This window comes from Scylla paramamosain, chromosome 10 (assembly GCF_035594125.1).
Source record: "Scylla paramamosain isolate STU-SP2022 chromosome 10, ASM3559412v1, whole genome shotgun sequence".
Classification (NCBI taxonomy): domain Eukaryota; kingdom Metazoa; phylum Arthropoda; class Malacostraca; order Decapoda; family Portunidae; genus Scylla; species Scylla paramamosain.
The window spans coordinates 4881503-4895803 of NC_087160.1; the positions used below are offsets into that span (position 1 = coordinate 4881503).

At 41.6% G+C, this 14301-nt stretch overlaps 1 protein-coding gene across 1 annotated transcript in view; it reads right to left on the bottom strand.

The window, feature by feature from the left end:
* Positions 1-14301, bottom strand: part of LOC135104137 (uncharacterized) — a 234452-nt gene that overhangs the window by 12559 nt on the left and 207592 nt on the right. Inside the window, exons 64-81 of the mRNA XM_064011167.1 lie at positions 14161-14233; positions 12765-12959; positions 12107-12478; positions 11772-11987; positions 10153-10341; positions 9812-10018; positions 8306-8533; positions 6588-8102; positions 5867-6433; positions 4711-4899; positions 3890-4534; positions 3592-3774; positions 2741-3304; positions 2367-2555; positions 1584-2150; positions 1222-1404; positions 447-1016; positions 8-196 (exon numbers count right to left, since the gene is read on the bottom strand). Of these exons, the coding sequence (XP_063867237.1) occupies positions 8-196; positions 447-1016; positions 1222-1404; positions 1584-2150; positions 2367-2555; positions 2741-3304; positions 3592-3774; positions 3890-4534; positions 4711-4899; positions 5867-6433; positions 6588-8102; positions 8306-8533; positions 9812-10018; positions 10153-10341; positions 11772-11987; positions 12107-12478; positions 12765-12959; positions 14161-14233 (6841 nt within the window). The remainder of the gene's footprint in view (positions 1-7; positions 197-446; positions 1017-1221; positions 1405-1583; positions 2151-2366; positions 2556-2740; positions 3305-3591; positions 3775-3889; positions 4535-4710; positions 4900-5866; positions 6434-6587; positions 8103-8305; positions 8534-9811; positions 10019-10152; positions 10342-11771; positions 11988-12106; positions 12479-12764; positions 12960-14160; positions 14234-14301) is intronic.

Below are 14301 nucleotides of genomic sequence, written 5' to 3' on the forward strand. Positions count from 1 at the left end.
TTCTCACCTTTGTGGCAGCCAAGGTTGGGATTGCCCTGGTAGCCTGGAAGACAGGCACAGATGGGACGGTGGTCAATCACGTAACACTCAGTGTGTTCACCGCAGTCACAAGGTTTGATACAGCGGGTGTTGAGACAAGCAGTGTCTCTGGGACACTCGCTGTTGGCACGGCAGCCCACGCTTATAGGTGTTTCCACTGTTTTATTAAAGAAAAAAATTATTAGCACTGTTCAGTGTTATAATCCATACATACAGATGTTAAAATAATGTTAAATTTAAATTACTGTGATCTGGCCAGATGTTAAATAGTATTCTTGTCTGTTAGCTTGTTTGGTTATAGTATTAATTTTTAAATCATGTAGGAAAACATTTATAATAATAACCATTGTTGGAAGTTCTTGAAGGGCATTTCTGCAGGCTGCAAGTAAAAATTAAGTCATGCTTACAGTCAACACATTGTCCCTGGCGTGAAGTGACCATGTGGGTGGGGCAGGTGCAAGTCATAGTCTTCAGGGGACGTGTTGTGACCAGTTGACAAACTGTTGGCTTCTGGCATGGGTTTAATACTTTACATGGCTGTTGGCATAGACCATCCATGCAAGCAAAATCTACATCACAGTCATAGTCTGAGAGACAGACTGGCTGCTGTGTCTCAAAGCAAGCAATTGTTGGGTCTCCTGATAAACCAGCAGGACAGCGACACTCGGTCTGGTGGTTAATGCTGCGGCATTGTGCTTCAGAGGCACATTTGTTGTTGTAAATACACTGATCGAGGCAACGACCGTTAAGGCACATGCGATCAGGTGGACAGTCACTATTTGTGGTACAGCCAACAATTTTGCATTCCTTGAGAGGGTCACCATCATAACCAGAGCGACACAAACATACAGCTTTGTGAGCAGCAGCATGGCACTCAGCTTGTGGAGCACATGGATTGTCAAGGAGGCATGGGTTGATGCAGTTGCTTTCATAACACAGACGATCATCTGAACACTGGGAATCGCTGGTGCATCCAACTGAGATAAAAGAGTGTAATTGTGAGTGGTGATATTAGTTTTGATTTAGAGTAAATGATAGTGTTATCTCTAGAAGCATTAATAAATATATTATTGTAAGTTAGTCAAGTGATATCAAGCAATGAAGTAATTATACTAGGAATATTACTGAAAATTCAATTATTGCAATATCTTCATAAATGTAAACAAATGTTAGTAGTCTTACTAGGTGTACAAGCAATCTCTGGGTCTCCCTCATAACCAAGCTGGCAGGTACAGATAGGCCTGTGCTCAACGACATTACAGAAGGCATTTTCTCCGCATCTGCAGGGATCCTGGCACTTGCCTCCCATGCATGCCAAGTCAAGAGCACAGTCTGCATCACGTACACAAAAGGCTTCCACTGGAACTATGTATTAATGTCATTAATTAAAGGTTCTGCTAAAGTCTACATTAAACCTGTGAAAGTAATTTCATTAACTATAACATGAATGGTTAATGAGGTTAGATATTCAAATAATGTTAAGCTTCATTTAAGTATGAAAATATCTATGTCAAAGCAGTACTCATTATACCCTAGATTCTTACTTTGCCTGCATTGTATTAGAGGATCACCCTGGAAACCAGGTGAACACTTGCAAACCATGGTCTTGAATGGCACTGACTCAACAACTTGGCAGTAAGTGTTATTTCCACACACATGTGAGATACAGGGATCCTGACATTGATGGCTGGAGCAGACCAGGCCCACCATGCACTCTTGGTCACTTGTGCAGGCTGGCTCTTGTGTTTGTTCACACTTAATTGCAGGATCACCTCCATACCCTGCTGGGCACTGACACATCCCTTGATGGCCTTTGGAGATGCATAGGGCTCCAGGAGCACACTTGGTCTGTGCACATGGATCAACACACTTATTCTCCAAACAAGTATGATCTTGTGGACAGTCAATGTCCCTGTCACATTTGCGAATTTCACAACCAATGTAAGGGTCTCCCTCCATTTCAGGTAAACAACGGCACTCAGCTTTGTGTTTGTCAGTAAAGCACAGGGCACTGCTATCACATGGGTTGGTGGCCAAGCATGGGTCCTTACATTGTTCATTGATACAGGTGAGGGAGGATGGACAGTCCTCACTGTGCTCACAGACAATTACTGAAGAGCAGAAAGCCAGTGATTAGTTTTTAAACATTGAGTTTGGGGCCTGACATCCTTAGGTTAAGAGATGTTAAAATGTTATAACATTAAACATTACACTGTGAGCAATACCCAGATGTTATTAATGTTAAAGTGTTATTATAGATAAGGTGCAATATCAAGTTAAACATATATATGAAAAATTTGTGTAAGTGTGTGCTGGATGTATCTTACGAGGGTAGCAAGAGGTGTAGGGATCTCCTGAATAGTCTGAGGCACAGGAACACACTGCACGATGGTTAACAATCTGACAGACAGCATTCTGTCCACAGGCACAGGGATCCAGACAGTGTCCCTCCAAGCATGCCAGCAGCTCTGGGCACTGGCTGTCATCTGAGCATTCCACTGGAGGCTCCTCAATTACTAAGGAGTAAATCAGGTTAGTCTGGCTTTTTTTTATAATGAGTTGATATTATGATAACATGCTAACATAAATCCTGTTGAAAAAAAAATAGAAAGCACATTTGAGAGAAAAAACATATATAATGCTGGCATAATTCTGACAGTGATGGTTAAGTGAAATAAATGAAAATGTTAAAAATTCATACTTCTGCGGCACTGAACTTGAGCGTCGCCTGAGAACCCTGGAGGACAGGTGCAGGTCACAGATTTGATGGGTCGTGTTTCTTGAACAGTGCAGTTAGCATTTCCTGCACAAGGCCTTTCTTCCTTACATGGGTCAGTACACAACCCATACACACACACCAAACCTATTCCACAGTCCTGGTCCATTATACATGCAGTAACTGGGGGATGGCAGGCCACAGTAGGACGGCCGTGATGCCCTAGAGGACAGGAGCACGTGAAATTGTGATCTTGGTTGATGCAGAGCGCTCCGAGGCCACATGGATTAGGCTTGCAAGGATCCTGGCACTTTTGGTTTATGCAGGCACGTTCTGGAGGACACTCATCATTGCTTAAGCAGCCAATGGCAAGACATGCCACTTCAGGATCACCATTTTCACCAGAAGAGCAAGAACACTCCACTTTATGTTGATCTACAGAGCATTTTGCAGATGATGCACATGGGGAGTCTTGTAAGCATGGGTCTATGCACTTTTGTGATACACATGCTCTGTCATTTGGGCAGTCAACATCATTAACACATTCCACTGGAATAAGAAAACAGAAAATGTAAGAAGAAGAAGAAAAAAAAAAGTCAGTGGGCAAAATGTTGGATGCTACAATTTGGATGTAGAATGTGCTGTAAGAATGTAGTGAGTAGTTACACATCACTGTATTAAAATAGTAGTTTTTGGTTGGAGAATGTAGGAAATATCCTGCATATGTAAACCAAAGTTTACAAGGAAGTGAATAACCTATTAAGTTTTGCTTGGAAGAAATTAACAGAAAAGATGTCACTATTTCTCTGCCTTCCTCAGAGTAAATTTCAACCTACCTCTGTAACATGCCACACTAGGATCGCCTGTGTAGGATGGAGGGCAGGTGCAGTAAGGTCGATGTTGTGAGACGTAACACTCAGCATTGATACCACAATGACAAGGATCACTACACAGGCCTTCAATACATGCCTCACTGAACAGGCAATCTGAGTGCTGGGTGCAGCCTCCTTGTGATGGTACTGATAACAGAAAATGAGAGATTGGATGAGTTGACTGACATACTTGAATTATATTCTCACTTCAATACTGAATAGTGACTGACTTACAGTAGAGAATAAAATGCAAAGTACTCACTTGAACGACATTCAATCTTGGCATCACCATGATAGCCTGGTGGGCAAGCACAGCTCATTGATCTAAGTGGAGTGGAGTCTATTACAGAACAGACAGCATTTGGTCCACAAGGCTTGTGCTCCCGGCATAGGTCACGGCATGAAGCACTTGAATCAGTGTCTTCCTGACGGATGTATACTGCAGAAACTTTGTTATGATAACGAGTTATTAGTGAATCCAAGATGCATCCATGGGTGGGTATACAGTCCTGGTCCACTACACAAGAACTAGGATCCTTGGGTTCTTCACAGCTGAATCGTGGATCACCAGTAAAGCCAGGTAAGCAGTAACATTTATACATGTGATCAACTACACGACACGAGGCATCCTTAGCACAAGGATTATAATAAGTGCAAGGATCCTTGCACTCACCATTAACACAAGCCTCAAAGTTTCTACAGTCATTATTGTTGACACATTCAACTATCTGGCATGAGTGTTTAGGATTTCCTGTGGTGCCAGGGGGACACTCACATTGTGCTTGATGGTTGGTGCTCACACACACAGCACTTGGAGGGCAGGTATTGTTCTCCTTACAGGGATCCATGCATACATGATGTTTGCATACTTCAGAGTCTGGACAAGTGGAGTCTTCTTCACAGTCAACTGTTGAGAAAAATATCCATATAACTGTGATAAAGATTAGGTAGCACTCTGTGAAGTTCATAATTTCAATTTCCTACCATTCTTGTAGCAGGCTAACACCAATGAATTATCTAAAAAGAATAGAAACTTTTTACTGAAATTATTGATATAAGTGGACAAATAGAATAATAACTTACTTTTAGTACAACCTATTTGAGGATTTCCAGCATAACCAGGTTGGCAGTGACAAACAGGACGGTGGTTTTGGGCTGTGCAGAGGGCACCTGGGCCACATCCACCAGGGCATGGATTGCGGCATATCCCTGCTTCACATGCCAATACCAGTGGGCAGTCCAAGTCACTCTTACAGCCTCTGTCAAATTGATCTGCAATATAAGTTTATTGATGTTTAGCCACATAAAAAATTATACATGAAATAAGAAATAAAGTATGGACTATCACTACTGATGTTTGACTGGACCATGAGGATTTAGCACTGTAACTTCAAAACACGATGAATCTCCCAATATGCATGTATGTGTGTGTCATTCACCTACAGTTGTCTCCTGGTCACCCAGCCAGCTGTTCCCCTAAGGAAAGAGCTCAGAGCTCATAGTAACCCATCTTTGGGTAGGACTGAGACCACTCACACATCATACACTGAGAAAGTGAGGCCACAACCCCTCAGGTTACATCCTGTACCTACTTGCTGCTAAGTGAACAAGGGCTACACATAAAGAGCCTTGCCCATTTGCCTCACTGTGCCAGAGACAAATCCAAGCCTTCTCAGTTGTGAGCTGAGTGTACTGATCACTGCACTATGTGGTGTGTGTGTGTGTGTGTGTGTGTGTGTGTGTGTGTGTGTGTGTGTGTGTGTGTGTGTTAAAACACTTGTCCACTATGATATTCCAGTCTTTTTCAGTAATTCAACAAATTAAGAAAGATATGCAGTACACTGATTCAGTAAAGCAGTTCCACAACTAAGATTATATAGCATACTTTTCCAAAGTCAACAATTTATCTTTTAGCTACTTTCCAAAACTTAAATAACTTTTTGCTTATTGTACTATAGACAAAAGCTATATAGATTAGTATTTTTTGGTGCTGCTACTAAGATCCATTTATACTAAAATGGATCTATGATTCTCCAAATATTAAGAAATTGTTGAACTTGTGGAAATAGATATTTTCTTATGATGGGCTTAACAACATAAGTCAAGTCAGATTTACCACAAACTGAAACTGGTTTCTTTACTATATGCAACATTTCCTAAGCAACCATTGAACATTTTTTTTGGTCTGGAAAATTGAGGGTCACTGTACTATATAGTACTGTGAGAGTGAAAAACATACCTGGGATACAAGCAAATTGAGGGTCTCCACTGTAGCCAGCAGGGCAAACACATGACATTGCTTTTACAGGCTTGGTGTTCAGAACCTGGCACACTGCACCAGAACTGCATGGCTGTAATTTTTCACACAAGTCCACACAGTGTCCATCAAGACATCCTTGTGAGGATGAACAGTCATGGTCAAGTTTACAATCTGGTACAGGGATCAGTGAGCAGTAATGATCAGGATCACCCTCGTAACCTGCTTGACAATAACACTTTGCCACGTGGTCTGCAACACGACACTTAGCATTGGTGACGCATCTTATCTGGCTGCAAGAATCTTGACACTGTTGATTTAAGCACTGGTGATTGTTTGGGCATTCTGAATTTTGCGAACACCCTATAGGTTGACATTTTACAAAGGGATCACCAGCAAAGCCTTCAGGACATAAGCAGACAGGACCTAGACTTGATGATTGACACTTGGCAGCATATCCACAAGGATTGTCAGCTTCACATGCTTCCTTGCAGCGACCATTAACACATGCATGCTCAGGTGAACAATCTCCATTCTGTCGGCACCCAACTGCAAACAGTAGCATTGCTTATTAACTGAACACACACACACACACACACACACATATACAAACACACACACACCTGTGATATAGTAATAAAAGTGCACAAAAACATAGTAGAGCTGTATAATTATATTCAGTGCAGTACATAATATGACTTACCTGGAGTACATTTAAGAAGTGGATCCCCTTGATAGCCAGCAATACAAGTGCAGATGGCACGATGACCTGTGCTACGGCAGGTGGCACCTGGACCGCAGGGATTATTCTTGCAGGCATCTCTGCATTCATCTTCCAAACACATTTGGTTCTGAGGGCAATCTTGATGGGAAGTGCAGCCTGGACTAGGGATTGTAATACACTCCTTGAAGGGATCTCCTGTCATGCTGGGTCCACACTGGCAAGTAATGGTGGCAAGGCCATGCCTCAGCTGAGCTACACAAGTGGCTTGATTTCCACAAAGAGTTCTTTTGCAAAGGTCTTGACAGGTGCCATCAAGGCAAGCTTCTCCCAGTTGACAATCCGGATCAGAGGTGCAAGATGGAGGAGAAACAAGGGGCACACATTTTCCTACACTGTTGCGTGTGTGGCCCTTTGGACAGGAACACTTTACTTGATGGTCTACAACAGTGCAGGTCTGAGTGGTACTGCAAGGATTGCTGGTATGGCATGGGTCCAAACAGCTGGATTCAAAGCAGGATAAGGTGGGTGGGCAATCTGAGTCCTTAAGGCAGTCTATCTTATCACAGTTCAAATTGGGATTTCCTGTGAATCCAGGTTCACAAGTACATTTTGTGGTGTGCCTAATGATGTGACACTTAGCATTAGAACCACAAGGGTTTGCCACCTTGCAAATATCTGTACACTTGTTTTTCATACAGACAGTTTCATTGGAACAGTCACTGTCATGTATGCACTCTGGAGGTAAACAATGATCATAACCATCTCCCATGTAGCCTGGAGGACAGTAACAGATGGGGCGGTGGTTGATGGCCCGACACTCTGCACCAGCAGCACAACTTTTTTCACAAGGATCACTACAATGGCCTCCAATGCAAGCATGGAAAACAGGACAGTCAGTATCATGTTGGCATCCTTCTCTTTTTTTTTCTTCTTTAATGCACTCATGGTGGGTACTTTGAACATAGCCTGGGGGACACTCACATACCACTGTACGGAGTTGAGACATATCCACCACCCGGCATACAGCTCCTGCACCACATGGGTTCATGTATGAGCATAAATCTTTACATTTTTTACCAACGCAACCTTGTCCTTCAGCACACTCCAGATCAGTGAGGCATTCATCTACAAGTGGTTTTGAACAGTTAATGTGTGGATCACCTACTAAGGGTGGGGCACAAGTACAGATGTGGTCTTGGGTGATGCAGAAAGGTCCATTATTGCAGTAAGATACCAGTATGCAAGGATCTATACATGCTCCACGATAGCATGTTTGATCAGAGGGGCATTCCTTGCTGGAGGTGCAGTACAGGCTTTGACACTGTAATGTAGGGTCACCTGTGTGCCCTGGCCTACAGGAGCACTTTGCAGTGTGACTGATTGTGATGCAGGTGGCTGTTGTGGCACAGGGTTGACCCACTTGACATGGATCACGGCATGTGCCACTATAGCATTTTTCATTGTAGGGGCAGTTTGAGTCTGTCTTGCATCCAACTGGGATAAAAAGCAACAGGTCAGTAAAAAAGGCCATGCACACTTTAAAACAACTGGTAATTGTTATTATTGTTATGTATGTAGATGTTAATGAAGGCATATTAAAATGGGTTTTACACTTGGCCTAGTAAGGTATTAAAGAAATGAGTTATTTGACAAGTAAAACAATAAAAATAATCTTGGATAATAAACAGGTGGCTTACTTGGAGAGCAGGAGATGTGTGGGTCACCTTGAGTATTTGCGGGACAAGAGCACACTGCCCGCTGTTGCACCACTTGACAATTAGCAGTGAGGGGACAAGAGTGTGGGCAGAGTAGAGAGCATCTACCTCCCTGGCACCAGTGTGAAGGACTACAATCTGAGTGGGAGCGGCAGATTTGGCCCTCTCCACCTATTGTCCAGTTAGTTCCAGCCACCACATCAGGCCCAGCTGGCATGTACACATTGATGTTAGTTAATTTCTCAACACAAACCTACAATCACTGTCCTTCATGGTTTTCAATTAATGGCTAGCTTATAAGTTCAAGCAAGCTATTAAAAGTTATTTGAGTTGACTAGTTTTGCTAGATTAGTAATATGCTAATTAAATGAGCTAGTAGTCTTATTGATTGGATATTATATTAGCTAGTAGTCTTAGTATTACTAGTAATAATTTTATTAATTATATAAGACTTAAGGAAAATCATTCCAATGCTCAAAAAATTTCCAGATCAGTCTGTTATTTGTGTTTACAAAAAAGCATAAGGGTATGTCAGGCTGTCAGGAAAAAAAAAAAAATTTTGGCCAAGAGCCAGTTGCTCTTAGTCATGCACAAGTTCATTTCATCTCCTTCGGTCATCATCTTGAAAACAGATATACTGGATACTCTTACCATGGTTGGTGACAAAACACACAATTACTATTTCCAAAAATCTTGATTCATGTTTTGCTAGTGCATCAGTGCATTTTACATTGTCTATTCCACATAATATACAGATTGTCAAACTAAGGCACTGTTTCCATAAAAGAGAAGGTGGCCATAGGCTGATGTCTGATATTTTCTCAGAAAACTTAATTTTCTTTCATCTGTTCAAGGCAAGAAGTATGTATTATTTTAGTCACTGATTAAGACATCCATATGGATGATAATGCAGTGACAAAAAAAATTATTCAACAATAAGACCAGCATTATACATGTAAATATGTTGTAAGTTCTGTTCCTCTGGCCAGATATTAGTAACAAAACTTTCAAGGTGGAAGAACAGTCTTCAACTGGAGACCTTCTAGCTCAGTGCTAGAAGAGTGCTCTTGCTTAATATCCTTCATACTCATGCCCTCTATTAAAATATCACTCCACACAGACAAATGAGTTCAAAGTAACTTTAGAAGAACTCTTCCTGGGTTGACAGTTCATTAAAAAATATAAATGAACTTATGATAATACTATGGGTGTGCATGGTGGATGTTAATAGAGTAGAGATATGAAGGGGTAGAAGAAAACTGTCCTTGATCCACCAAGGGTTGGAGATGAGACAACAATATTTCAAACCACACCTTGCTCAGTGCTGGTTCATTCCAGTTCATTAATAAAGACAAAACAAATCCCATGATAGACTAAAATTCTTGCTTGTTATTTGATTTTTTTATCATTAACATCAGATTTAGTCCATATTTAGGGAAGTAGAATGACCAGCAAGTCAAGACCCAGTAGTGATGTGACTGTACTTACCTGGTAGGCACTGAACTTCTGGGTCCCCAGTAAAGCCTATTGGGCACCTACATATTGCCTGGTGGTTGTGGACATGACAGAAGGCACCAAGTCCACATGGACGATCAGATATGCATGGACTGATGCAACGGTCATTGATGCAGGCCAGGGTGTCATCACAGTCATTATTACTCAGGCACTGTGGATATACCTCTGTGACTGGAGGTTCTGAGGGAGAGAGTTATGAGGATGAACAATTACTAAGAAATGAGAAGATTTAATATGAAAAGTAAAATGAAACTTGTAGTCCTTGAAATGTGTTAAGAATTAAGAATAGCATACAAGAGTATGGGTGTACTTACGTCGTTGGCATTCCACTCGAGCGTCACCAGTAAAGCCAAGGGTGCACTCACACTGTGATCTGTGATTTACTCCCATGCAAATAGCATTAAGTCCACAGCGATCAAGACGGCACACACTGATACAACTTCCTTCCTTGCAAGATTCATGTGTAGCACAGTCTTCATCTTCATCACAATGTGGCTCCACACCTGTATCAAGGCAACAATGATAGTTAATTAGTATAACAGACCTGAAAGTTATGAGCATTTTACTTGTCATGGTGAGTAAATAAACTGCATGGCACGTAAGAATTCATTCTCATTTGCAAGTGGGATGTGTGAAAATGATTTTTCTACTTGACAGTGGCAAGTAAGATGGCTCTTCAGAAGACATTCTTTCACTTCCTATGTAGCTCCAAAGCATGCCACCTCCTTGCACAGCTTAATCCTCATACCACATATAGTGGGAACATATCTGTGTGTGCAGTAATTGTCAACTTAATACTGGAAACATCTAACTAGTTGACAATCTGATATCACCATGTTGTGACACATGTTTAATGTGATGCAAGAAGATAAAACTGTATGGAGGGGATTGGTTAGGTAAGAGATGGATTATAAGAGAATAAGGTATGTGTGATAACTGGATTTGTATAGTCCATTCCTTTTTCAGTAATAAAGAAAATCAAGTCATTAATGACAGTAACATGCAGTTTTAACTTGGTCAGTGCCAATGCTGTAAATTTATGGTGTCTCGCATACCCATGCTCAGTGCCAACACCATGAATTCTAGACTGTGTATTGTTAATTGAACTTAACAGAAAACACACTTCATGTACTCCAAACCTTACTGTAGCCAATGGATGTGTATGTTGCCATATGACAAGACACCCTTGGAATCTCAGTGACTTGCAATTTCAGAGTAATGAGTGTGATGTAAGGTTGTGACTGGAGTACATGATTTCAAAGTAATGAATGTGATGTAAGGTTGTGACTGGAGTACATGATTTCAAAGTAATGAATGTGATGTAAGGTTGTGCCTGGAGTACTGCTTCAGAGAATACCACACACCTCTTCACTTGTAAAGGGATTCACTACTGCTTATAAATAATATCTTTATGAAAACAGTGGAAAAAGTGTCACCACACACACAATCACATGCAAATAGCAATAGCCTACTGACTGTCCAGTAAGGTGAATAATGCAATGCCAATCCTTATTCCTTCACACATTACAAGTAGCCTACCAATCCTGTGTGCACTGGTGTTGTGGTGATTTACCATTACCAAGATGACTTAACACCATTCATAAACATTGGTGATAGCCACAAATTGCTAGCAGCACAAACACCACTGGCATTGCTATTTGGCACATTATATGCACCCATACCAGGCAACTTATAATATAAGTTTAAAAAAATTTTCACTTTGTTAAATCCCTTTTTACATATTTTCCCACCATCTTTGTGTAGGATTGAAAAAAAGAAAAGAAAAAAAGGCTGGCACCAAAGGCAGATTCATAGTTAAAAAGGCTGGCACTGCATGGGTTAAGATATGGAAATAACAGAACATGAAAAACCCCAGACATGTTAAATCATATAAGAATTGTCTTATCAAAAACAAGAAATAAATAAATATTACCTGGCTTACAACTGCCATCTGCCATTAGTATATTATCTGGTGGGCACTGACACACTATTGTTCTTAGTGGCACAGCATCCAACACTCGACATTCCTGAGATGGCAGACAAGGAGAGTCAAGAGCACATGGGTTCTGACACAAAGCATTAATGCAGGTGTGGGCTGAAGGACAGTCTGAGTCTTGTCGACAATCTGGTTCCGGTGGTGGATCCCGAACTGTAAAGCATAGAAGTCAGTTGCAGTGTCAAGAGCTTACTTGAAAACAGGTAAAAATTCTCATATACTGAAAGCAAATATGACATTTTTCTCTATAAAAAAGGGAAAAAGAAGATCACCTTCATAACACTGATGATATGGATTGCCTCTGAGGGAAGGAGGACACACACACATGACTGCATGATTGGCAGCACGACATTCAGCCTGTGGAGCACAGGTGGTTGCTTCGCACACAGGGATGCAGACATTGTTCTGGTAGTCACAGGCCTTGTCATCAGCACAGTCATCATTTGAGGTGCAGCCAACAGTGACGCAAGCCAAGCTGGGATTGCCTTGCATTCCCGGGGGACAGTAACACTGAGCCCGGTGCAAGATTGCACGACACTCAGCACTGGTGCCACAGGCAGGGCCTCTATAGGAGCAGGGGTTCACACAGTTCTGGTCGATACATGTTCTATCCACTGGACAATCATCGTCAATCACACATTCCGCTGTGAGAAATGCATGATTATTTTGTTGAACTTACCTGTTGAATGGCTGTTAGACATACTAATAGCAGCAAATCTGAGGCATATGTCCAGAAGCAAGTTATGCAGTGGCTGGCAAGTTGGTTAGGAGATCTCTTCAAGCACATAGTCACACTCCAGAGGATGGTCAAGTCATCACAGCTGGCAGCACCAGGTGTCATATCTGCAGTATTGCTCAAAATCTGAAAAGAAACCCTAATATTTCCCCAAACATACAGAGCTGCAGGATGATGCTTGTGGTGCTACTCACGTTTAAAGCACTCAATTTGTGGGTTGCCTGCCCATCCCTCAGGACAGTAACATACTGAGCGATGCTGTTGAGTGCGACAAAGAGCCTTCTTACCACAAGGTTCTTCTACCAGGCACGGATTTGCACATGCCTCATTTATGCAAGCTTCACTGTATGGACAGTCAGAATCAACACGGCACTCTGGTTCTTCTGTAGCTGTTGCAGGTTAAAAATGTTATGTGTAAGGATGTCTGCATATAAGAAAACAGTATTGTTCATTTAATAAACAGTGCATGTTGGACCTTGTAAAGGTCTTATTATTCATCAATGACCTTCTAAGCCAAACTTCTTATCCTATCCACTCTTACACTGATGATACCACCCTGCACTTTTCCACGTCTTTTCATAGACGTCCAACCCTTCAGGAAGTAAACATTTCACGCAGGGAAGCCACAGAATGCCTGACTTCTGATCTTTCTAAAATTTCTGATTGAGGCAGAGCAAACTTGGTATTGTTCAATGCCTCAAAAACTCAATTCTTCTATCTATCAACTCGACACAACCTTCCAGACAACTATCCCCTCTTCTTCAATGACACTCAACTGTCCCCCTCTTCTACACTGAACATCCTTTGTCTGTCCTGTACTTATAATCTGAACTGGGAACTTCACATCTCATCTCTAGCTAAAACAGCTTCTATGAACTTAGGTGTTCTGAGATGTCTCCGCCAGTTTTTCTCACCCCCCCCCACCAGCTGCTAACTCTGTACAAGAGCCTTATCTGTCCATGTATGGAGCGGAGTATGCTTCACATGTCTTAAGGGGGTTCCACTCATATCGCTCTTCTAGACAGGATGAAATCAAAAGCTTTTTGTCTTATCAACTCCTCTCTTCTGACTGACTGTCTTCAGCCTCTCCCTCATCATCGCAATGTTTCATCTCTAGCTGTCTTCTACAGCTATTTTCATGCTGACTGCTCTTCTGAACTTGCTAACTGCATGCCTCACCTCCTCCCATGACCTCGCTGCACAAGACTTTCTTCTTTCTCACACCCCTTTCTGTCCATCCCTCTTATGCAAGAGTTAATCAGTATTCTCAATCATTCATCCCTTTCTCTGGTAAACTCTGGAACTCCCTGCCTGCTTCTGTATTTCCACCTTCCTATGACTTGAATTCCTTCAAGAGGGAGGTTTCAAGACACTTATCCTTCAATTTTTTACTACCGCTTAGGACACTTTTATGGGACTAGCATCTCAGTGGGCTTTTTTATTTATTGGACTTTTGTTACCCTTTGCCAGTGTTCCTCCTACATAAAAATAAATAAATAGATGTAGCCTGTGTGGCCTTGATGGATGTAACAATAATCAATTACTCAAGTATTAATAGCAAATCTGGATGCAAGTATGAATATGACTTACCTTGATAACAGTTTACATAGGGATTTCCTGTGTGGTCTGGTGGGCAAGAGCATTTAACCTGTCGATCTATAACCTGTAGGGATAGGTCAAGGATTTAGTTTTTCCATTTCTTTTAATTATTGTTTTTATTTTTGGAACTCA